At 42.3% G+C, this 25,156-nt stretch overlaps 2 protein-coding genes and 1 long non-coding RNA gene across 6 annotated transcripts; 2 read left to right on the forward strand and 1 right to left on the reverse strand.

Annotated features, from left to right (window-relative positions):
- The first annotated feature begins 3,684 nt into the window (after positions 1–3,684).
- LOC309339247 (calcium homeostasis modulator protein 6-like) lies at positions 3,685–8,229 on the forward strand. The gene is made up of 2 exons (XM_081857395.1): positions 3,685–4,363; positions 7,706–8,229. The coding sequence occupies exons 1-2, from the start codon at positions 3,827–3,829 to the stop codon at positions 8,126–8,128; spliced, it is 960 nt and encodes a 319-aa protein (XP_081713521.1). The 5' UTR covers positions 3,685–3,826; the 3' UTR covers positions 8,129–8,229.
- A 2,596-nt stretch (positions 8,230–10,825) lies between these two features.
- Positions 10,826–23,284, reverse strand: TRAPPC3L (trafficking protein particle complex subunit 3L). Of its 2 annotated transcripts, XM_081857487.1 has the most exons (6): positions 22,446–23,284; positions 17,774–17,821; positions 17,218–17,315; positions 14,994–15,093; positions 12,845–13,024; positions 10,826–11,517 (listed from the first exon to the last, which is right to left on the reverse strand). In XM_081857487.1, exons 1-6 carry the CDS (start codon positions 22,485–22,487, stop codon positions 11,398–11,400), a joined length of 588 nt encoding a protein of 195 aa, XP_081713613.1. In that variant the 5' UTR covers positions 22,488–23,284; the 3' UTR covers positions 10,826–11,397. The 2 variants fall into 2 exon arrangements, with proteins under 2 accessions (XP_081713613.1, XP_081713614.1); XM_081857488.1 differs by lacking the exon at positions 17,774–17,821 and having other exon boundaries at positions 22,446–23,275.
- On the forward strand, positions 11,424–15,755 carry LOC309339381. 3 transcript variants are annotated; one of them, XR_014155269.1, is made up of 4 exons: positions 11,424–11,527; positions 13,372–13,436; positions 13,784–13,874; positions 15,020–15,755. It is a non-coding gene; the product is annotated as an uncharacterized lncRNA (long non-coding RNA). The 3 variants fall into 3 exon arrangements; XR_014155270.1 differs by lacking the exon at positions 13,784–13,874; XR_014155271.1 differs by lacking the exons at positions 13,372–13,436; positions 13,784–13,874 and having other exon boundaries at positions 11,437–11,527.
- Positions 23,285–25,156: the final 1,872 nt, after the last annotated feature.

Raw genomic sequence — 25,156 nt, forward strand, 5'->3', positions numbered from 1 at the left:
CCTGTGCAAATTGTTCGTTGCTTGTACTGGGCTCAGAAAACCCTGTTGGCACCACTTTCTGAAGGGCACCATCCTTGCTTTGGGAAATGTGTCCAATGCAAGTGCCTGGTGTCTTTGTCTGCACCAAACTCAGCCTAGTGATGTTAGGGCCCAGGAGCAGCCAAAGTTTGTCCGAAATTCTCCAACCCAAAACTAGGTCCCACATCACAATCCAGGGCAAGCGTTCATTTCAGCTTTGATGCCATGGTTCTGAGGAGAGCAAATAGGAACACAGATGGGGTATTCATAGAATTGTAGAGTTATAAGGGACCCGAGGATCATCTAGTCTAACCCCTTTCCAACGTAGGAATCTCTCTCTCTCTCTCTCTCTCTCTCTATATATATATATATATATATATGATGAAATGTGCAGCCTTGAAGCAGGCTGTTTACCCATACCTAAACCTTTTTTACTTTTTCTTTACATGACATGATTTCTTGACAATTGCTGCTGAACGAGCAACCAGCCGTTGCTGAAAGTTCTGCCAATGTCTGTGGAGCTTGATGTGTGACCAGTGGTTTAATACTTGCTTTGATGTTGCAGTCATGAAGTGAAAATATAAAAGTGTCATCAAGGATACTGAGTGTGAGCAAAAATTTTCAGCTGACTCAGATCAAAGTTCTTGCATTTCCCTACCACTCAACATGCTGTCTCCAGGTGCTGCATCTTTCTGGGGTGGGGAAAGAGGGAGAGAGAGGAGGGAGGAAACCAATGGTCCATGTTTTATATAGTTCTGTATTTTATATATCGTTAGCTGGTTCCCAGTTCTTACAGTGCATTTGCTTTGCATCGTCACTGCCAGTCTCTCCTTGTGTTCTCATCTGCCTAATGCACATTTTTCAGCCTGTTACATCATTGCCAAGGTCGTGGCACACAGGAGCCACCTAGCGGAATGCTTAATAATAATAAAGTTAGTTTCGACCCCAGTCACTACTTCCTCTTTTGTCAGTCCCCACGCAAACAGGAATTCTTAACACTCGATTCTTCTGAGCATACTGATTTGTATTTTTTCTACAATCCTCTTTCCTGTTGAATGAGCATAATTTTTACCATATGTATCTTGCCATTCCCCAAAGTCAGGGTAGCTAGTAGTTGCTTGAAACATTAAAATCACAGCAGATAGGAAAGGTATGGCTTCAGCCAAGTTTTGCTGCATGATCAACGGCCCAGGCACTGCTTGGAGGAGGGAAAAAAGAGTATGGGGAATGGGAAACAGAGGGGGAAAGGTGGTGGTGGTTTGTATTTGTTTCTACTTGTGGGGGGGGGACCCTTTAATGAACAGGTTTTCAAAAAGGCAAATATGTTCCTGTGGCCATGTTCTATAAGTATTTGTGGATCTGCTGTTTAAATATCTTGTAGGAAATTTACTATATTTTGTGCCAATTGTTGGTAGCTTTCAGTAGCTCTGGGATGTGGGTGGTGCTGTGGGTTAAACCACAGAGCCTAGGACTTGCCAATCAGAAGGTTCGCGGTTCAAATCCCCGCGACGGGGTGAGCTCCCGTTGCTCGGTCCCAGCTCCTGCCAACCTAGCAGTTCGAAAGCACGTCAAAGTGCAAGTAGATAAATAGGCACCGCTTCGGCGGGAAGGTAAACACTGTTTCTGTGAGCTGCTCTGGTTCACCAGAAGTGGCTTGGTCATGCTGGCCACATGACCCGGAAGCTGTACGCCAGCTCCCTCAGCCAATAAAGTGAGATGAGCGTGCAACCCCAGAGTAGGTCACGACTGGACCTAATGCGTGCCCAAGGATTAAGACTTTCTGGGAGATGATCTATAATGAAATGAAAAAGGTATTTAAATATACGTTTCTGAAGAAACCAGAGGCCTTTCTTCTGGGCATGGTCGGCCAACTGGTGCCAAAGAAGGATAGAACTTTCTTTATGTATGCCACAACAGCAGCAAGAATACTTATTGCAAAGTATTGGAAGACACAAGATCTACCCACCCGGGAAGAATGGCAGATGAAGGTGATGGACTACATGGAACTGGCGGAAATGACTGGCAGAATCCGAGACCAGGGAGAAGAGTCGGTGGAGGAAGATTGGAAGAAATTTAAAGACTATTTACAGAAACATTGTAAAATTAATAACTGTTAGAAGGATGTTGGAATGATATTATATGATTTTAGCAGGAATGATATAAAGGATTTGGGAATAACTGACTGTTAATTGGTGAAAAGAAGAAAAGTAAAGTTACATTATATTAAGACAATTTACAGGACAAAAATTTTAAAAGAGGGAAAGGATTTGCTGAAATGGATAATTGACCTAGAATACAAAAAAGGGAGGTGTGAGGAGGTCAAGGAAATAAGCTAATGAAAGACAAGTAATAAGAAAATTTGCTGTATTTTTCTTTGTTTTTTGTTTTTATTTTTTCGTCTTTGTTTAATGGATTTTATTTCTCTGTTATTTCATATGGTGATGTGTTCTTTTATTTTTGCTTAATGTGGTATTTTTATTTTTTCTTTCTGTAACTTTTAAAACCTTTAAAACTCTAATAAATATTATATATATATATAAAAAAACCGACTGGACCTAATGGTCAGAGGTCCCTTTACCTTTACCTTTCAGTAGCTCTAAGCCAGGGATGGCCCTCCAGATGTTGAATACCCAACTTCCATCAGCCGTAGCCAGAACAGCCAATGTGTGGGATAACCTTCATATAACCAACACACTTAAGTCTAATTAATGCACAAAGGGGTTAGCTAGGTCACTCCCTCTCAGCTTGGGAGGAAGGTAAACAAGCCTACTGTCCTCTCCCAGTCTATCTGAGAAGCTGAGTGAAGAGGTTTTTTTGCTGGTTGCTGCAGCTCAGACCGCATGGCTCTAACAAGCCAATCTTGTGTTCCTTTGCCAATAATTTAGGAACTTTCACCACTGTAACAAGCCAAGTTTTACTAATTACGTTTTCTGAGTGATATGTGGGAAAGCAAATGAATCTCATTTTTGGAGAGTTTATAAGTAAACCATTTTTAACTGATCAGACGTGGTCTTACTTTACACTGGGGGAGAAGAGACTATTTTGGAAGTACTTGTGTAATGTACTTCTCAGTGGTGACTGTTGCCCATCGGGACTGCTAAGGTGGAAAGCAGGGAACCCAAAAGTATTCGGAGCCAGAGCCAATGATAAGCATAACCAAATAATTCTAGTTTTGGACCCGTCCTCTACCTCCCGGCTCAGTTGTACAAAGGCAATGCAGAGACTAAGGACGCTGCAGCTGTGAAGCAATGCCACTCTCTGGCTGGCTGTAAGGAAGAAAGGAGAAGTGAGGGCAGGCTGACGCTGGTAGGGCATGGACCAGCCTCTCCTGGTACTTCCATTAAATTCACAAAACAGTCTGGCTCAGTCCCTGTCTCCCAACATAACATTATTATGAAGATAACATAAAAAGAAGAATTGTGTATCCTGCCCCTAACCCTTTTTGGCTTGCTTGGAAATTAATAATTACCACTTATGGTTCTAATAAAATAAAATAACAGCTCAGACCATTTAAATGCAGCAAGATTTGCAGGAGGATTTCTTCTTCTGTTTTTGCTTCAGTGAGTGAGTTGTTGGCGATTCAATTGTGATGAAGAAGAAACCCAAAAAGAAGTGGTCTATAAACATGTTTTCCAGTAAAGTCTCCAAATTCTCTTTCTCTATCTCGCACCAAAAGTGAAACCGTTTGTGACTGCAAATAGTTTCAAACTGCAGATTTCCTCTTTCAAGTTAGAGCCTTGCTTCCTGTGTAGGAAGAAAGTGTATCAGAGGACAGACGTAGAGCACCAAAGTAGTCCCAGGAAGTAGGATGGACAAGTTTCGTGCGGTGTTTGATTTCTGCCTTAATCACCAGAAGGCACTGGGCTATGGGGCTGTCTCTTTGTTGACGGTTGGCAGCGAGCGCATCTTTTCTGCTGTGGTGTTCAAATGCCCTTGCAACTCCTGGAATATGCTCTATGGCCTGGTCTTCCTCTTGGTGCCAGCCCTTATTCTGTTTCTGCTTGGCTTCTTGCTCAGTAGCCAGTCTTGGAAGATGCTCACCGGAAGCTGCGCCCCCAACAGGCTGTGCAGGTGCCCTCACGGGACCCGATTCCGGCACTACTTGAAAGTGCTGGGGCTGGTGATTGTCAGAGCATCTGTTGCTCCCTTGACATGGATTGCTGTGGCCTTACTGGGAAGCCGCTTCTATGAGTGTGCCGCTTCTGGGAGCTCTTCAGTGCAGGCGTACATGTGCAAAGGCAAAGGGGATGAGTGTGTTGAGAAAATGCCTCAGGTTCCTTGTCAGAGTGGCACTGCTACCTCGGAGATGCAGGATATACTCATGAGCCTTCAAGCACAGTCTCAGGTTGGTATAACCTCTTCCAGATGGTACTACTAAGTTGTGACTTGTAAATTGCATGGGTGGGGGGGGGATCTCAACTTGGGACTAGGGGCACTGAAAGGCTGCCTGCTCATGTATAAACTGGGATTATTTGGGGGAAATTTACTCATGACACTGTACCCTACAGTGTATCAAGTGGTAGTGACCCGAAAATGTGCATTTTCTGGAATGCCCTTCCTTCTGCTGTTTATGTTTCCCTTCTTTTTCTGTTTATGCTTTCTCCTTAGTAACTAACTCTAAACTCCTCTTTTTACAACATAGCTAATATTCAGACGCTACTTGAAAGTGTTAGAAGCATCAGTACCTAGGGGTAAACATAACAGCAAAAAACCTGAGTCTATTCAAGGACAACTATGAAAAATGTTGGTCTGAAATTAAGAGAGACTTGGATAGTTGGACAAAATTGAAGCTTTCTTTGTTAGGCCGAATTGCTGCTATTAAGATGAATGTATTGCCAAAAATGTTGTTTTTGTTTCAAACATTACAGATTGTGGATAAAACGGAGTGCTTCCGGAAGTGGCAGAAAGATATATCTAAATTTGTCTGGCAGGGCAAAAAGCCCAGAATTAAGTTTAAGATATTAACAGATGCGAAAGAAAGAGGGGGCTTTGCCCTGCCAGACTTAAAGTTGTACTATGAAGCCGCAGCTTTCTGCTGGCTAAAAGATTGGCTACTTCTCGAAGACACTGACGTACTGGACCTGGAAGGTTTTAACAATGCTTTTGGTTGGCATGCATACTTATGGTATGACAAAGTTAAGATCAATAAGGCCTTTAAGAATCATATTGTCAGGAAAGCAGTGTTTAATGTCTGGACAAAATATAAAGACTTATTGGAAAATAAAACTCCAAGGTGGCTTTCACCTCTGGAGGCTAAGGCCCGAAAAAGACCCAATATGGAGGCCAAATGGCCAAAATATTGGGAAATATTAGAAAAAGATGGAGACAATTGGAAATTGCAGAGTTTGGAGAAAATGAAGGATAAGGTGCGAGACTGGTTACATTATGCTCAGATTAAAGAAGTTTTTAAAAATGACAAAAAGTTAGGGTTCCAGGTGGAGAAATCGAAGTTAGAAACAGAATTGTTAGAACCAAAGACCAAGGTACTATCTAGAATGTATAACTTGCTGCTAAAATGGAATACACAAGACGAAATGGTTAAATCGGCTATGATAAAATGGGCACAGGACATTGGGCATAACATTATGTTTGAGGACTGGGAAAGGTTGTGGACCACTGGGCTGAACTTCACCGCATGTAATGCTCTGAAGGAAAATGTAATGAAAATGATATATAGATGGTACATGACCCCAGTTAAACTTGCCAAAATATACCATTCGTCTGATAATAAATGTTGGAAATGCAGAGAAAATGAAGGAACATTCTTTCACCTCTGGTGGACATGCCCTAAGGTGAAGGCCTTCTGGGAAATGATATATAATGAGCTGAAAAAGGTATTTAAGTATACCTTCACAAAGAAACCAGAGGCCTTCCTTCTGGGTATTGTCGGCCAGAAGGTGTTAAAGAAGGATCGAACATTTTTTATGTATGCAACAACGGCAGCAAGGATTCTCATTGCAAAAAACTGGAAAACTCAAGATCTACCCACACTGGAAGAGTGGCAGATGCAGCTGATGGACTATATGCAACTGGCCGAGATGACTGGCAGAATCCGAGACCTGGGAGAAGAGAAGATGGAGGAAGACTGGAAGAAATTTAAGATGTATCTACAAAAACATTGTAATTTGGTTGAATGTTAAGAAGGATGCTAGATTATAAAAAATTGGCCACCACTAAACTAGATTTAAATTTGATGATAAGTGAGACTAAAGAAAATATAAAAATTTTTTGGAAGAAGTGCTAGATTATATTTGAATGAGTGGACATGAGATTGTAAACAAGTTGATAATTTGTTTGGAAAAAAATTTTAACGATGTAAATGGGAGCGGGAGACGTGAGGGAGTCCAAAGAAGTGTTGAAATTGTTGTAAAAGAAGTAAGATTGTTTATTATGTGTGCATTTATATTTAAAAACCTTAATAAATATTTATTAAAAAAAAAAAAAAGTGTTAGAAGCATCATGTGATCATGTATGTAGTTCAGCTTAGCAGACTTCAACAGGGCCTTATAAGTGACATTATGTGGACGGCAGTATAAAATCCCAGCCTTTAAACAAAGGCACTTGGAAGGATAAGGTTTGGGCTGATGAGCCATCTGTTCATACATGATTCTAGATTCAGGTCTGATGCAGTCGAAATAAATAAAAAAAATTGTCCAGTACCACCTTAGAGACCAACGAAGTTTGTTCTGGGTATAAGCTTTCGTGTGCATGCACACTTCTTCAGATACACACCTGTTCATACATGAGAGAGGCCACGGTGTAGCTTTACATTGTGGGAAATGTTTGTTATCACGAGGAGATAGAGCTATGTTATCAATGTGACTGAGAGATGTGCATCCAGGTTTGTATCGGAAAACTTTGGAAGGTGTGGGATCAGATAATAAGAATCTATATAGACAGCAGTTATATGAACCTGCACATTTAGCATTTATTTTGCAGGAATTAATGAAATGTATACAACTGGTAAAAAAGATGCAATTGAAGCAGGGGTCATTTGCCTAACAGAGATAAACCACAGTAACCACTTGGCTATCTTTGAAGAATTCCTCTGGCATGGTAAAACATAAATAATTTCAGGGCCATGAGAATATGCCCAAATGAAACATGATAAGCTTGTGTCAGAAAAATAGAGTGCTATATAAAATCCCAGTAAGGATCTTGTTGTCAGCATGGGGTCTGCACCATTTGCCTGTAAGGAGTTTGAAACCACTGCTGCCTGGAAGAGAGGGGATTCCGGCAGATTACAAAGGGGTCGTAAGAATATATCTGCTCTATTCGCTTTGCTCTTTACTCATATCATCCTATGTATAAAACTGTTAAAGAGCAACCCAAGTGTCTTTTATTGCCTATCTGAATAATAAAAAAAAGCTTGGGGGTTTGGCCAAACACAAAGCTCTGTAGTAGAGCATGTCCAGAAGGTCCCAGCTCCAATCACTGATATTTCCAAGGTAAAGCAGCCAGAGATTAGAAAGAGCTCAGCTTGGATCCTGGATTGCTACTGCTGATTAAAACAATAGACAGTAATGGGCTAGGTGGACAAATTGTCTGAGCTAGTAGGTTCCTGGTATTTTGGGGGAGAAATAGTTATTACAGACATGACACAATCCCAAGTTAATACTAGGCAAGAGTTCTATGGGGCTCACTGATCCAAACCTTGTTCTTATCTCTCTTGTGCTTCTTTGCCAAGGTGCTGGGGTGGAGTTTGATCGCCAGTGTCTTCATATTGGCCCTAGTTTCTACATGCATCTCCCGTTGCTGTTCTCCAGTCAGTATTCTCCAGCTTGCCTTCTGGAAAGTGTACCTGGAGCAAGAGCAGCAGCTTTTTGAGCAAAAGGCCAAGGATCACGCAGCGAAGCTGGCAGAGAGGAACGTCAAGTGCTTCTTTGATTCCACAGAACTGGACGAGTTTCCAACTCCAAGTGCCAAAGAGTGGCACGGCATTTCTTCCTTGTTCACCTTTAACCCTAAAAAAGATTACTACAGCATGATGCACAAATATAACAGCAGCAAAACCAACACTGGCAGTCTTAGATCTGTGGAGGGGGATACAGTTCCTTGTTGCCTGGGGTTTGTGGATGGCGCTGGTGGTATTGACACACAAGGGTTATAGTGAAATAATTGCTTAGCCCATCAGGCTCTGTTACAAGAAGATGTCTAACTGAACATGGTTGTTATTTCCTCTTTTTCCCTCTTTCTCTTGTTTTTTGGTGTTTGCAGTGGCGTAGCGTGGGTTGTCAGCACCTGGGGCAAGGCAAGTAATTTGCGCCCCCTAACCCGTGGATTTGCCCTAACCCCAGATGTTGCGCCCGGTGCGGCCAGCACCCCCTGCACCCCCCACGCTACGCCACTGGGTGTTGGGTTATGCTTTATATGTATGGTGTGTATACAGCCTGACCATAATTAACCTCTGACTCCTACTAAGACATACAGTGGTACCTCTGGTTACATACTTAATTCGTTCCAGAGGTCTGTTCTTAACCTGAAACTGTTCTTAACCTGAAGCACCACTTTAGCTAATGGGGCCTCCTGCTGCCGCTGCGCCGCCGGAGCATGATTTCTGTTCTCATCCTGAAGCAAAGTTCTTAACCCGAGGTAATATTTCTGGGTTAGCGGAGTCTGTAACCTGAAGCGTATGTAACCCGAGGTACCACTGTACCTGCTTATCTAGGCTTTGGCTGGCCACTAATTCCCAGCCTGGAATAATATATTGCAGACTACCATGGGTGGAAGACAGATAGACAGATAGATGATAGATAGATATAGAGATATGAGGTTTATTTTACTGAATCTGCTTGTATCTTGTCAATCCCTCTTATATTACTCAGATGAAATGTGGCACAAAGTATTTTAAAAATAAAAGATTCAGGAGTCCCTCCCCCATGATGCTTTGGATTACTGGATTTGGAAGGAACCAAATGCCCAAACTGCACATGAGAGGGAGAGCATAGGTGGAAGTCTTATGCCATGTTTCTGATCTTCCAAACAATTCAGGCCAGTGGACACATTTGAAATACTGAGAAAGCATCGTGGCACCAGTCACAAAATGTCTGTCATAGGGACGTGACATAACACAAAATGGTTTACTACATTCAAAAGAGCAGGAAAAGAGAGACATGACCACAAAATGGTATTAGCATGCCACTCGCCAGCTGGAAAAAGACACCTACATTTGCCATACTTATTCACACAGAAAAGCTCTTTGCAGCTCTAATCTGTTCAGGGGTGATGGGAAGATGGGTTCCAATTTTGGCATCCAACGAAATTTTATTTTTATGGTATTTATAAACATATTTCTTTCCTGCAATATAAAGCATCAGGGCAGTTTACAGTTTTAACACGTAAAACAAATGGGCATGTTTAAGGCACATTCAATGTAAGAGACGCTGAGCCAGGAATTAAGCAGGAAGAGATACGTTTCTCTTGCATTGTGGATTTTATGAGAGGATATTTACTGGTATTTCTGGGCATCATGTTCACTGGCACATGTGGGCACCATGTTGGAGACCCCTGGTTCAGAGAATGAGGAAAATGGCATCCGAATTGAGTTAGTGTGTGTGGACTGATACTTGCCCAAATGAAACTTTCACCTTGCCTGTCAAGGAGTACGAAAAAGGACATGGGGGGGGCAACTGGATCTCTTATGTTCCCAAGGGGCCCCCAAAAGGAAGCATGTGTTTGGGTATTTCCACTGGAATCATGGGGGAAAACTGTTTGGTCTGGGATCCTTCTGCAGCCACAAAAAGAGTAGTACACTTACCCTGCTTCTAATAAATTAACCAGTGCAACACAAAATGTTTCCTCCTGGAAAATCCTTGTCTTACCCCATTATTTGCTTTCTTGTTTGAGCAATCCAAATCATGTCTCAGGCACCCCTTAGCCCATTTCTTCCCAAATCCTATAAGCATTTCCTTCCTTCCTCACTCATAAGGTTCTTTAAGTTATCTGTTTCCTCCTAGAAAAAGCTGAAGTCCGAAGTCAGTTGCTTCTTCAGTGGGAGAAGGAACATGCTTGTTGTTGGTAGTCGGGTACTGGGCAAGTCTGCACGGTTGCTTTCTTGCTTGATGATTTCCATGTGACCCTGAACAGCATGCTCCTGCCTCCCCCAAATCTTAAAACCAGTGGCATTTGGGTTTCATCTGTTCAGGCATGATCGGTTGTAGACATCCTGAGAAAGCAGTGACCTATAATAATACTCTCTGGCATGGAAAAGGAAACCTCCCCAAAGGGAAACATTCAGCAACACTGGAAATCCCCTCCCCTTCAGCAGTTTTTCAGTGGCTGCTATGAAAAGAGTTCACCATTTCAGGAAGCATCGCCTGAACTCTAAATTGGCTTCTTCCATTTCCCTTAAATAACATCATCTGGTTCATTCTGTGATATGAAAGGGGGGAGGGGGCTAGGGTTGATCACATGACTATTGCCAGGGAGCACCGCTTCTCATTCTCAATTGCCTTCATTCATTCTCAGTGACATTGTCATATTGCTGCATCTGATTAGTTATGTATTGGCCTATCGTTCCACTCAATATGTGATCCTGAATTTGCTGGGATAAGCCATATGAATATTGCCAGTTAGAAAACAGCTGAGAAATTATAAGAAAGGCAACATCAAAAGGCACAGAAGCAGCAGTAGTGAATATATATGCATATGTATATGTATATGAATATTTCTGCTCTGTCAAAAACACTATTGTTGATGAGAAACAGATGACTAAAATACTAAAATAGTAGCACCAGGGAACCAGAAATTCCTAGAAGAAGAAGAGATGGACCAATAATAATAATAATAATAATAATAATAATAATAATAATAATAATAATAATTTATTATTTATACCTGCTGATCTGGCTAGGCTTCCCCAGACACTCTGGGGAAATAGTCAACTCCTTCAGAAGAATAAAAAGAAATCTTGCCCACACTTCTAACAAGTACTACATTGATGAGTCTCTTTAAGCCTGAAATAGCTAGGCTGCTAAGCCTTCTGAAGCAGGGAGTTCCACAGTGAGTGTGCCACCACTAAGTCAGTTCCTGTGCCTCATAGCCACCCATCTAACTTTACCTGGCTGAAGAATGTAGAGCAGGATGACCTAAGCATGCAGGAGAGGCAGCCATTCCCTCAAGGCACCCTGGACTCATCTGCAGTTGAGCCAGGAGGGAGAACCATGCACCATTCATGTCCATATTGGGTTGTGGGTTGGTGCAGAGTTCATGCCCCACATAGCAAACATTTGGGAGTGCTGGGCCTGATCCAGAGGTGGCACCATCCACACCACGGTTCTGTATCAAATGCCTTTTCTGGATCAGAAATAATATCTTTCTGGGAAGGTACAGAGGGTCAAAAATATTAACTGTCCACACATAGTGACTTCAGATATGGCTTCACTTATTTCTTTTGTGTTTCCTGGTTTCAATCTTCTTTAAGAATGCAATTCCAATTTCTGTCACATCATCCCCCTTCAGAGTGTCTTGGATGAAAGTAACTTCAGCAGCCAGATGTATCTGAAAATAAGTAAGTTTGGCTAAGTAAGTGAAAGAAAACTTATTGTTGTTCCACATTGCAGGGTTTTAATTTTTTTTTAAGAGGGTGCACTATAATGGGTGGGTGGGGCTTATAGAATACAAACAAGTTTAAAACAACAACAGCTGATTAAAAGGGTAATAAAATGTAATGCAGAATGAAATGCTGACAAACCTTGACAAAGGTCAAAAACAAAGAGCGGAGAATAAAACACAACAGCTCAAACTTATTTTAAAGCTACAGCAAGATTGAAAAGGGAAATGAAAAGGTGTTTTCTTTGTGCAAAATACACCTTGAAACATGGGGGTCAGGGGCTGCCAATATGGTGCCTGCGAATGCAGTGATTCACTTGTGGTCTTTGCCTGGTGCCCATGAAGCCTCTGAGCCTCTCACATACTTCCTGCTTAGCCATGAGGTGCTGAAGAGCAGATACAGCCCAAGTGAAATTCTGTAGAGTGACAGTCTTTCCCCTTTCAGCTCTATGTGCTTTCCAAGGCTCAGGTCAATTCTACTGAAAAGTGACCCCCAAATGTAGATGTGCCCATTCTTTGAGATTGTGACCTTCCCCTTTTCTGTACAGAAGGGCACAGCTAGCCTGCTTTTTTATTTCTTTTTTTAAAAGAAGAATGCATTAACTGACACAGCTGCACACAAGTCCATTAGCACTTATCTAAATAAGCAGACTTTTTTTTTTTAAGCAGCACAATGTAGCTTCTACAAAACAACTGGTTTGGAAAACACAGCGAACACAGTTCTGTTTTCTCCGGCTTTCGCTTTCAGATTTGTGCAGATCCTGGCAGCTGCGGCTTTCCCTTGGGGCCAGTTTCATTTCCTAATGCCCTACTCAAGGGCAAGACAATTACTGCAATATAGCTCTGCCCTTCTTACAAGGGTCAGCCAGGGCTTGCATTGCTGCCACGTGACAGGTTCAGATGCCACCCCTTATGATAGAATGTAGGTGGGTGTTTGTTTGGGCGGGTGTATATTTTAAATGTAACTCACCTGGAGACCTTTTGGGTGGCAAGTAACTAACAGTTTATCCCCCTCTTGCCCCGCTGCTTTCCCCTAGGGAAAGCTGCTCTTTAGGGCTGTTTTGGAGCAAAGGGCAATTTGTGTTTGCTCCAGATTGACGTTTGCTCCAATTTAGCACTAAAGAATGGGTTTTCGTGGAAAAGGAACTGGGCAAGGGGAAAACCACTCAGACCCATGCTTTCTGGGCATGGGATAAGCAGAAGTGTGGATGAGCCCTATTAGTTTTAAAAATTACAACAGCAGCAGAGGAGGCCAAAGCAGCTGTCGGCTGCTTACCATTTCTAGAGCACCTCTTATGGCCCCACACAAGAGACTGCAATAGCAAAGTGAAGATCTCCCTGCCGGCAGCTCTTCCAAAAAGTCCACCAAGGGGTTCTTGTCCAGAATGAGGGAGAACCGTGTGGAATTACTGCAAGTCACAGTTGGCACAACACCCAGATACATCTTAAAAGCAACCTGGAAATGGAGAGGAGAACATGCATCCCATCAACACTGTCTCCAAGTTTTCAGATGGAAATGGTTACCAAAGGAAAGTTTGTTAGCTTAAGACAGGGATGGGGGACCTGTGGCCTTCCACATGCTGCTTGACTACAATTCCCATCATCCCTGACTATTAGCCAGAAATGATAGGTTTCGTTTCCTGGCTTAAGACAAGCCCAGATGAACATTTGTTTGTAGTCAGCAAGAAATCAGGTTTGAAATCTACTTAACTGTAGAAGAGTTTTCACAAATTTCAAATGCAAAAATTGATCTCCTGCTTTTGATGGATATATGATCACTACAATTGATTTCCCTTTTTGCAGTCGCTTGATTACATGGCCCCTCTCCTTCTCCTCCATACCTACATCAGTTTTATATCAGTTAACAGGTATGTATAAACGGTTTGTTTTTTGCTTACAGTGTGCTCAGTTTCACACTGGGCATCTTATGACTTTATATGGGCTTATCACCTCATTTCCATAACCATAATAAGATGGGAAAGATTGTGCCCATTGTAGGCCTGGATTGCATTCCAATCTGCAGTAGGGGTACTAAATGAATATAGGGCGCCACTGTCATTCTTTAAGAACGAGGGAGGTATTCATGTTGAGTTTCAGTACCTCTTTTTCTAGAAAAATAGCACTACCTACCAGTAAGGAGGTTTAAGCTGGATGCTCAAGTTTGGACTGCATGGCTGAACCAAGTTATCATTGTGTTTCTATACAAATAATTTAGGAACAGACACCATTTTGGAACCAAGGTTATACTGCCTGTCTTTTCTTGCTGCTGTATGGATAATCACACAAATCTGACCTTTGAAGAGTTTGTAAGCAAACCATTTTTAACTTACCAAATGTGTAGTCTCTTTCTATGCTAAGGGAAGTGGAGAATTTTGGAAGCAACTTAGAAGGGGATATTTTAAAGGTCTAACAGCCTATATTTCCATACTTTACTTTGGCTGTATGTTTTAAATCTTTGCTGGGGCTCTCTCACCAAATAGAACTTGCCCCAAACCTGAATCTAGGCATCCAGGGAATTCTTTTATTATTATTAAACTGTATCTATTTATCTTTTTAACTAAACCAAACCAACACACTGGTGATTGGGTACCTTTCAGTTTGATTGCAAAATGGGACTACTAGAAATAAAGCAGCTGAGCCTGGCACCCCCCTCCCCCACTTCAAGAAAAACCAGAAACAGGCTTTAGACCTTTAACTAAAACTATAAATATGGATAGCATGTTACTATGGGAGTAGAGTACTTGTGAAATTTCCACCACTGAATAAAAAAACCCAAGAAACAGTTTACTTATACTTTATTAAAATAAGTAAATGAAAGCATTAAAGCACCGCAGGAACAAGTTGGCTTTGTGCACTTTTCTATCCATATCTATGTAACATTATTTGCTTTTTATTAGTTCCCTTGCTTGCCCCTTTGAAGCAACAAATTGATTCTGATTGTGCCACTACTGCAATGCCATTTTCAGAAATTTAAGCAAAGAGCCCTTCATTAGACCTTTGCTGCTCCTTTCTCTGCTGTGCTATCTTCTTCAAAATACCACCCAGTTTCATTCAAGGTTTCCATCTAACTCTGTGTTGTAATTTTACAAGGGAAACATGAGCTATTTTCTTTCCTCAAAACCCATGACAGCTAATAAGATTTTATTAGGAGGCAGTAATATAGTAAAAAAAAAACCCAGCATGTTACCTCCATTTGCATAAGGCACTAATACTGCAAACCAAACCCTCTTTTGCACTGGGTTACGTGTGTGTGTGTGTGTGTGGTGGATAGATTGGGTGGATGCGTGCTTCTGTCCTGCCCAGCCAGCCAATGCCTGGTAACTGGATCCCTCCCCCCAAAATGGAGATCATTCTTGTGATCATCCTTGCTAAGAAAGGGACACTTGGACATAGCCTTGCCTCATCGAGGCAGCACCTGCGCATACCTGTGCAATTATGTCTGTCGTTTCAGAATAACTCCGGCACTTCTTCACAGAGGAGCGAGCCAAGAAGTCTTCAACTAACCTGATGCCAATGTTATACCCCCTGAAGAAAGAGAGAACAAAAAGTCAGTCGCGCACATTTGATACTTCTTTGAACTTACAGAGGCATTTTCGGTCAATTTCCTGATCTCTAGCCAACCAACTCTCTGAATCACTCAGATGCTCCCAACCCAAAGGTTGCTGACAAGGTTCCTCCCACGTGTCTCTAAGCAGAAAAACCATGTGACTGATTGGGTTGCTGGAAAGGCGACCCTAGTAAGAAAGCTCTTGTTACTTCTGTTGTTATGAGGCCTGTGCAGTACAGCCACTACAGAAGAGATGAGTGGAGTTAGAACTGATTCAAGAACAGCATTAGCCACCATAATCATACACTGGTTCTGAGCACGGTTGGAGCTGTTTCCCTGAAGGCCAGAGAAACAACAGGGAGTGTTTTCTACTTTGAATCCATTTTTGTTTGTTTGTTTGTTTAACACAGGCTTCCTCAAACTCGGCCCTCCAGATATTTTTGGCATACAATTCCCATGGTCCCTAGCTAGCAGGATCAGTGGTCAGGGATGATGGGAACTGTAGTCTCAAAACATCTGGGGGGCTGAGTTTGAGGAAGCCTGGTTTAACATTTGTTTTGTGACCTTCACAGAGAGAAAGAGAGCAAGCAAGCAAGCAACAATGAATATTTTTATATAATAAATATCTGTTTTTACTTAATCATTTTGCACTTATTTTTTTAAAAAAATAGGAAATTGGGAAGAGAAATAGTGTGTGGCTTGTGTATATTTTGCAGTAAGCTTGGTATTAATCATTTTCCTGCGTTCACTCAGAAAAAGCTGCAGCAGCTGCTGGGTGGAACAAAGTCGATCAAGTCCATAGAAGTACAGGGAATAATTGGTGGGTTGCTTTTTTAGAGAGGAGACAATGGCACTCTGCACACGTGTAAAGGCACACTTCCTTGCATACGTGCTGTCTAAGTCTTACTGTGGCGAAAACAGAAAGGTTAAAAAACGCAGCCCTACCAAATAAAACTGTTACCAGCTGGTGCTGCCAAGGAATTCCCAAGTATAAGGGACTTGAATGAATCAACATATTGCTTTGGCCAGCTTGAAAGGCTTTAAAATTTAAAATGGAAGAGATAGCATTTAATGGAACTTTTTAACAGATCCATTTGAAGTTTAAATGAATTCGGAAAAAAGTTCCATTAAACTCTCTCTCTCTTAATCTTAGTTACAATTCACAATCAGCTTTACCGGAAAACCAACTGCAGTTAATGGGAAAGCATTTAAGTAATATAGGTTGAGAGCATATGACACAAAGCCAAAACAGACTATAATAGCCAAGTAAATTGATATAACACAAACATTTCTTGTAGGCGGAAGTTCAAAGTCATGCAATATTTGTTTATTTCCAGGGATGCTAAATGCACATTTCAGCATTGCAGTATAGCCTTCTCCCACTGCCACAATGAGACTGATGAAGGCTGATGTGCTCAGTGGTCACTGAATGCTGACTGACTTCTGGGGGGCTGGGGAAGGACCCCAAAACTGGGTGGGAACTGGGAGATGGATGAAATGAAATATTCTCAAAGAAGACATGTCTGGATCAGCAAGGTCCCACTTGTAGCTGTAGAACCTGCTGTTAAGTTACCAGACATCCCCGTTTCCCGGGAACAGTCCCTGGATTTACAAATCAATCCCCTGACAAAATCCCATCATTCCTATTGAAGTTGAAAAGTGTCCCCGGATTCATTGAAAAAAATCTGGTAACCTTAACCTGCTGTCAAAAAGGCCATCAAGGGGATCATCATCCCCATCAGTTGAAAGCTCCCTGAGAAAATACTGGCTTCATCTTGAGAGCCAACCTTCCCATGGAATTTTAGAGGGCAATGCCAGTCAATGGCATCTATCCCATACATTACAGTGCCATTTCCCATCACTTATCTTGCCAGACCTCGAGGGGCTAGAAAAGTGATTTGATAATTGTCCTAGAAAGGGATGGAATAACAAACCAAATCTTGTGTGGATAAACAGCCCCTCCAGAAGTTCCACCAATCTCCTGGATTTAATTCCCCCCCCCCCCCCCGACAGATCCCGATATGAGGAAAGCAATGTTAAATGGATATCATTGCCTGCTAAGCTGATATGCAACCCTGTTTGAACCTGTCCTGGCTACTTACATGCTGTCCAAATATTTGTTCACATCTTCATCCTTTTCGTAATCCTTGCACAGCTGAGCCACCAAAGCGCCGTAAGTGAGTACAAAAAGCTCTCTGCTCTGCCAATTAAGGGAGATACAAAGCAATGGTCATGGCTTATTAAACATACTGAATTAGGAGGAAACAAATTATCCTACCCCACCCCTAAGCTTTTCTGTAAATATCCTGTCTAACGAAAAGGCAATGAACTCAGCATGTGCTGCATAATTACATAATTGCCTGCACTGTCCAAAAACTAGTAACACAGTGCCATATTGACCATGCCCAGGGTCAGCCCATCCACAAGGCAGGGTGAGGCAACTGCCTCAGGCGGCTGGATCCACTGGGGCAGTAGATCCCAATGTCTATCCTTCTTCCCCCTTTGTTCCTGATGTAGATCTTCTCTGACCCCTTCTTCTGACCTCAAGTGCCAAAATGCCTTGGGCTGGCTCTGACCATACCCAATACGAACTCTCAAAAAATCCCAGTTTCCCAGGGAGATATATTATAGGGTAGATGCAGAAGTCTTTCAGCATACCATATGATGTGCTGATGCAGAGGATGAAACGGTGGGTAAATGCCAGTCCTAGAACACAAAGAGAAGCATATAAAAGAGAGGGGGGAGGAGAACAATAAAGTCACACATTCCTGTAAATTGCTTTGTTTGAAAGATAGAAAGCGAGGAGGGGGAAATGTGATGGAATGAAATGCAAAAGCTGTTTAGAACTAGAAAGGAAATAATTCACACTGAATCAGGTGAGTAATAACAAGCGCACAAATGGTTTATTTTGCAATGTCTCCAGAAGCACACCTTTCCACTCTCCCAATGAACAAGCAACTGCATTTCAAAACTCCACCATGTTGTGAAATTTCTATGAAACCAGAAGATAGCAGGAATCGCTGTGTGCTCACAAAGTCTCTAGAGGGCACATCACAGCCTTAAAGTACACTTCAGGACCACAAAAACTCACACAGCACAGCTCTGGAAATTTCTGCCAGTGACTTGAATGTTTGTTCCAAAGCAAGTTCAGTGGGGCCTCCATCCAAGTCTGTGTGCCTAAGATGGTAGCCTTAGTGAAAACTAGCCAAGCACTCACAAAGGGCTCCTACACTTGTGCCCTTGAAATGCAAGGGAGTTGCACAGCTTGAATACTCAGTGGACCCTCCTATCCTTTACTATGTTGCAAGACCTCACGGAGAAGCTCTTTGTGCAGATAGCATTGTGGGGGCATCTCAAGCTCCAACAAAAAGCAAATCGGGGTGCCTGTAAGCCCATTTCAGCCAAGGCAGTTCTTTACCTGCCCCACTCATCACTGGTGAGTCAAACTAGGAGGACTGGTGGGTCAGAATATGCCTGCAGGCTGGAGATTCCTCATCCCTGCCTATAGCCACAGCATTCAGCCTTTCTACCTTGAAGGACCCCTTTCGACCTTGACGTGTCTGTCAAGGGAGCCCCACCATCATGTAGAGGAGGCTAAGCCATCTCATATCCTTTATTTTCATGAGACTCTTGGGAGGCCCACTGGGCTTCGAATAGACTCTGCAGGAACTGAGGACAAATCCCAACACAGTGCCTTGCAAGTGATGTGCAAAGAACTGAGTCCTGATTTTCATTGCAATTGCAGTAGAATGGCCTCCCCAGGGTTGCAGTGCTAATAAAATAAAATAGCCCCTTGCCTTGTCACATACCTGCAATTAAGTAAAGGAAAAGGTAAAGAAAATATGGCATATTACAAGTGACACAGTTAAGTGTCACCTGTAAGATAAAGGTAAAGGGACCCCTGACCATTAGGTCCAGTCGTGACCGACTCTGAGGTTGCGGCGCTCATCTCGCTTTATTGGCCGAGGGAGCCGGCGTACAGCTTCCGGGTCATGTGGCGAACCAGAGCAGCACACGGAAATGCCGTTTACCTTCCCGCCAGAGCGGTACCTATTTATCTACTTGCACTTTGACATGCTTTCGAACTGCTAGGTTGGCAGGAGCAGGGACCGAACAACGGGAGCTCACCCCGTCGCGGGGATTCGAACCCCCAACCTTCTGATTGGCAAGTCCTAGGCTCTGTGGTTTAACCCACAGCGCCACCCGCGTCCCAAGTGTCACCTGTAGTTACACACAAATGCTCCTGGCAGGCTCCTGGCAAACACAAATAGCCACTGAAACTATCACTGTACAGCACAATCCTATGCACATCTACTCACAAGCAAGTCCCATCAAGTCTTGGTCCTGTATACCTGAAGGAGCATCTCCACCCCCATCGTTCAGTTAAAAAAAGAAAGAAGTTCATGAGGTCCAGTGCCGAGGGCCTTCTGGCAGTTCCCTCCCTGCGAGAAGTGAGGTTACAGGAAACAAGGCATAGGGCCTTCTCGATAGTGGCGCCCGCCCTGTGGAATGCCCTCCCATCAGATGTCAATGAAATAAACATCTATTTGACTTTTAGAAGACATCCAAAGCCAGCCCTGTACAGAGAAGTTTTTAATGTTTGAGGGTCTTCATGTTTTAATATTTTGTTGGAAGTTGCCGAGAGTATCTGGGGAAACCCAGCCAGATGGGCGGGGTATACATAATAAATTATTATAGGATTATGATTATGATTATGATTATGATTATTCCAAGTTAAGCGGCCTAGACAGAGCCCGTGGATATTCTGAAATTTACACAGAGGTGACTCAAACAAGCACAGGGGGAAATTATGTCTGGCAAACTTCTATATAATGCCTTACACTCCTAGACTCCACAATGCAACTGCATATGAACTTCTTTCTTTTTTTAAGGAATAAAAGCAGCTTGGAATTGTATACAAGTCAAATGTTTGGAATCAATTCTTTTGATTCCTTGGTGTCAAGTAAGACTTGCTCAACTGTATGTTAATTGCATATTAGCCTCTGGGGGACTATAATCCAGTAAGAGTATTCAGTGTTTGGGGAAAGAAATTGATTCAAGTGATCAGAAATTCATTTCTGGAACAAAAAAATTGGTGGCGCTGCTATTAACTGTTGTGCCATCTAGTGGCCAAAAAGGGAAATCTTTAATAGATGATCAGAATTAGGAGAGCGAGAAAGGAAGGGTGCTTGTATGTGGTGGTGGTGAATGGACAAAAATTGCAGTATCATTTGAAGAAAAAATATTCCTGACTCATTCATATACAGACACAGAACAGGTTTGAAGTCTAGTCTTTTTGATGTCACTTTGAGAAGCATAGAATATCTTACAAAACCAACTCATTTCCTTTAAGAAATCAATTTATCTTAAGGGTAAAGGTAAAGGGACCCCTGACCGTTAGTTCAGTGAATTATAAACTTTTAAGGAGCTTACAAACAGGTGCCAGCATGGGGGAAAAAGTAGAAAGGCAGAATGTTTAACTTGATTTTCTATTTCTGTCTGGCTGCAACACTCTAATGACACACACACACACACACACAGAGAGAGAGAGAGAGAGAGAGAGAGAGAGAGAGAGAGAGAACGGATTGTGTCTGTAAGGTTTGAGTTCAAATTCCTACTTAGCCATGAATTAACCAACTGAAGTTGAATCCTTAATTTCCAAATATATTCCTCAGGAGCAGGACTGGCCCAATACATTTTAGCACCTGAGGCAAACCACACAATTGCACCCTGCCCCCCACCAGGGAAGAAGAGATGAGTGAAGATCTAAGTTAGGAACAAGGGCGGGGGGGGGGGAGAGAGAGATAAAGTTCTACATTAGGATCTGCTGCCCCTGTGAGTCCTGTCCCCTGAGGCAGTATCCTCACCTTCCTCATGGGTGGGCCATACCTGCTGTAGAATTCTGTACAATTCTGTCCCCCCCTCAGGGACTTCACTTTCCTCTCTTGCACCTTTGTAATGGCTAAATAAATTATTGCATGTTGTTGCACCGATTTCCCCCTCCCCTGGCTTTGTAGGTATGTAGGTTGCTCAAGGAGAGGGATTAAGAGTTCTGTAGGATGATATATTACAGGGTTTCTCAACCCAAAAGGCCTGAAAACCACTACTTTAGAGGAACGGTGGGGTGCTTATGTGATACTGCTGATATGTGGAGTGAAAGGTAACATCCCTTCCTCCATTTCCTAAAGATGTGGTGTACCAGCAGCACCAGACAACACCTTATGGAAAAAGTTAGATTTCCCAGAGTTATCTGGGAAGAGGGATTGGCTGTTGAAACTGTTCTGAGAATTGTAGCTCACTGAATAAGGGGGTCTCCTAAGAACTCTCAGCACCCTTAACAAACTACAATGCTCAGGATTCTTTGGGGGAAGGCTATGGCTGCTTAAAGTGGCAAGATACTGTTTCAAATGCATAGTGCAGAAAGTGCCAAAGGTTTCACGGGTCTTCCAAAAAATATGATCTTGTTGGAAATCATCAAAATAACTACAACAAGCACTGAAAATTGCTCTCGGGCCCCAAATAAGAACATGGGTCAGGCCAAACATCATTCTGTTTCCTATAGCGGCCAATCCGATGCCTATAGGAAGCCCACAAAAAAAAAGGAAAGAAACATTTCCAGTAGCCACAGATAGACCTACCCTCCACAAATTTATCTAATCCTCTTTTAAAGCCATCCAAATTGGTGCCCATCACCGACAGCCATGAATGGAGTGAAGTAGTTCCTTCTTTTTAAAGCATCTTTGTTTTAGAAGAAATAATAAATATAATCATCTTATGAACAGAAAAACTTAAATAATTCAACCACGAGAATGTTAAACTGTTCAGTCACAGATATACCACCAACACCTTACACAATGATAAGAACTCCATGACTTGACATTAAAAGAGGCTAACACCAATCTTATGACAGTAAATCTCTATACACTGTGCAAATAAGTATTTCCATTTGTCCTGAATATCCTACCATTTGCCTTCATTGAATAATCTGGATTCTAGTATCATGAATGAGGGAGAAAAAGCCTTTACTCGCTTTTTCCCTAAAGCAAACTAGCAAGGGTCGAACAGTGTAACCTCTCCTCCCAGGGGAGCTGTTCCAGTTCTTTGATGGTTCTGGCTGCCCTTTTCTGAATCTTTACAACTAAAATGCTCCCTCCTGGGTTCTCATTTCAAAACAAAAGATGAAAATGCAACCTATATCCCTAAACATGTTGAAATTCTTAGCTTCTGAACATGTTCTTATTAAACATGTTCTTATTAAACAGAGCAGCACATTAATTTAAAGAGGAAAGTTTTATATTTGGTAGCATTTACCTGTCCAAATAAGACTTACTATTTTGGGGTTCTCTGGTCTTCTGTTTGCTGGCCGTGACATTTTTCCTGGGCAGTAGTAGAGAGTATGTGATTCCCTGTTTATATCCTTTCTTCTTCAAAAAGCATTTTCCTTTTCCATTACTGGATTCCTTTCTTTATCCTGGCTATTAAAACAACAACAACCCTTTACTACTCTCTGAAAGTAAAAGAGCTCTGGGTGCCACATTTCATCTTCTGCTCCTCCTCTTATGTGATTCAAATCTTCCAAGAGAAATCTGGCAAGAAATCAAGCCTGCTTCAGAGAACAACCTGACTCAGATCAGGAACTGATCCATTTAAGCAGAGAGATTGCAAATCACATGCATAATAGCTGATCTCACTGCATGACAAGCAAGACCAGAACATTCAGAAGTCTAAATATGCCAGAAATATATAAAGCTGGTTATTTGGCATAGCCATAGTCTGTTCATGAATATCCACCTCTCACACATCATCATCACACACCTACACTCACTCATTTCATCTCAAAAGCATTCAAATGGGAATTCACTCATACAAACATATGCCAGCTGACATCTGTGAAGAACACCAGTGGACACATCCATTCATCACACACACTCCATTCATTCACATCCATGTCCTGGCCTCAGTCCACAAATATCCACTGGCTTCTGTTGTCTGGCTTCCGAAAATGAACTCCAACCATAAGCATCAGCCTGCTTTAGCCTTGCTGTGTTCTCCGGCTTCTGAGTACAGACTCCACCAGCTTCTACCTAACATCATCTACCAGATTTTCTTAGGTCCACCACTAGACCTAGGTCAGCTTTCAACCATGGACATCAGCAACGATGTGTTATCAGTTTTCAAGCCACAATCCCACTCAGCAAGTGAGCTTGCCTTATTATCACTCCATAGCATCTTGCTGCCAGATGACCACCTACCTGTATTATTCAGCAGTTCACCTCCTCTAAGTGGAAGAAACTGGGGCAATGCTGAATGGCATGACCCCCTGCATTTTATTATTTTATTATATTTTATTGAATTTATATACCGCCCTATACCCAGAGGTCTCAGGACGGTTCACAGAAAAGATTTGCTGGTTAATAGGGCCTTTCCCGTGGTCCTCATTTATATCCATTCAGCTGCCAACAGCTTCTACGGCATCACAAGTAGTCCGCAGTCATCCTAAGCACATTTGCCAAGTAGAATGTTTCTCGGTAAACAGTCATAAAATCACACAGCATAACAATTTTGTATCTGTGTTTTGCAACACAGGCTAGCATGTGCACTTGATTTTTAAAAATAATTATGTCCCAGTTTCTATCCATTATTACAGTTTTTATGCATGCAGATAAATGATCGGTAAGTAAATGCAAGATGATTGATTTCCAATGCGTATGCTGAATCAGTGATCAGTTCCCACTGAGTTCAATGGGTTTTAGGCTATGCTCCTATGTGTTTACTTGGAACAAAATCCTTCAAACAAAGTGAAACTTACCTCTGAGTTAATACAAATAGGATCGAGCAGCAGGTTTATAATACAGAGGGGGAGGGGTTGCTACATCTGAAAGGACAAAAGGCTGCAATCCTATGCATACTTTCTTGGGAGCAAACAAACATGAAACCAAGCAAGATCTATTTCTTAAATAACATGAATACATGAAGAAGTAAAAACATTACTGCTCCATCTCCCCCCTTGCCCCAATACATGGCCTCTTTGATGCTGGATGCAATTTATCTGCTTATTGATGATCACATGGTCTTAGCAACTGGCAGTGCACCACCACTGCCACACAGACTTTCATTATTGGCTGTCCAAATTTCCTATATCTCAACTGTATTGATGTTCCACTGTCATCTTGATCTCCATTTCTTCACTAATGCGTTTTCTAAGTTAAAAATTAAAGCATGGAAAGGCTTTGCTCATTCCAAAGCTCACTTAAGGAGAAAAAACAAACAATCCTTGCTTCAGACAAAATCAATGGAGGAGCATAATATGACTGAGGCTTAAAGAAAAACAATTAAATAATGCATGCGGTGGTATGATGGGATAGAGACGCTAAAATCTCAGAAACAAGTTCTACAGAGGACAAATCTTCTCCAAAATCTTCCTCTTCCTGCCAAATCTCTTATTATGGAAGTACGTGGAAAATTCCACAGCATGGAACCAGAAATTCCAAATGCCCAAATAGGGATTCTGTAACATGAGAGGAAACGAACAGGGCTCCTCCAAAAGATACTGATTACTGGCTGGGACAGAAGGGCTCTGGAGGTCTTCAAGGTATCCTGGACCCAAGTTGTCCAGAGCTTTGTATATCAATACAAGAACTCTGAAATGCCGAAGCAGCATATGGGAAGCCAGCACAGATGTTTCATCAGGTGTCAAATGCTTTTGGCCACTTGTCCCCATCAACAGTGTAGCTGCTTCATTCTGCACCAGCTGCAGCTTTTGTACCAAGTCCAAGGGTAGCCTCACAGAGCTAGTTCACGATAAGAGTCGCCAGACCATTGACTGGGGCTGGTCAGTGGGAACACAACTCAGCTGTGCTAGCACCTGCTCCATTTCCAAGAACAATTCAAAGTGATGAGGTTTAACTTAATCTTTGGAATATCTCCTACAGGTCCCCAGTTATCTGAGACAAGGCTGGTGGTGACCAAATGGAGAACGCTCCCTCTGTGGAATTCCTTCCTCAAAGAGGCCTGCCTGGCACCAGGTTTATCTCTCTCTCT

Source organism: Podarcis erhardii (assembly GCF_964252035.2).
Source record: "Podarcis erhardii genome assembly, chromosome: 3".
Classification (NCBI taxonomy): domain Eukaryota; kingdom Metazoa; phylum Chordata; class Lepidosauria; order Squamata; family Lacertidae; genus Podarcis; species Podarcis erhardii.

What these genes read in the sequence shown, in the direction of transcription:
- LOC309339247 (XM_081857395.1), top strand. Translation starts at nt 3,827, where the DNA reads ATGGACAAGTTTCGTGCGGTGTTTGATTTCTGCCTTAATCACCAGAAG. An exon ending in GCCTTCAAGCACAGTCTCAG is followed by an intron (nt 4,364 to 7,705) that starts GTTGGTATAACC and finishes TTCTTTGCCAAG; the next exon opens with GTGCTGGGGTGGAGTTTGAT.
- TRAPPC3L (XM_081857487.1), bottom strand. Translation starts at nt 22,487, where the DNA reads ATGTCACGGCCAGCAAACAGAAGACCAGAGAACCCCAAAATA. An exon ending in CTGCATCAGCACATCATATG is followed by an intron (nt 17,316 to 17,773) that starts GTATGCTGAAAG and finishes CTTAATTGGCAG; the next exon opens with AGCAGAGAGCTTTTTGTACT. An exon ending in CGACAGACATAATTGCACAG is followed by an intron (nt 13,025 to 14,993) that starts GTATGCGCAGGT and finishes CTCCATTTCCAG; the next exon opens with GTTGCTTTTAAGATGTATCT.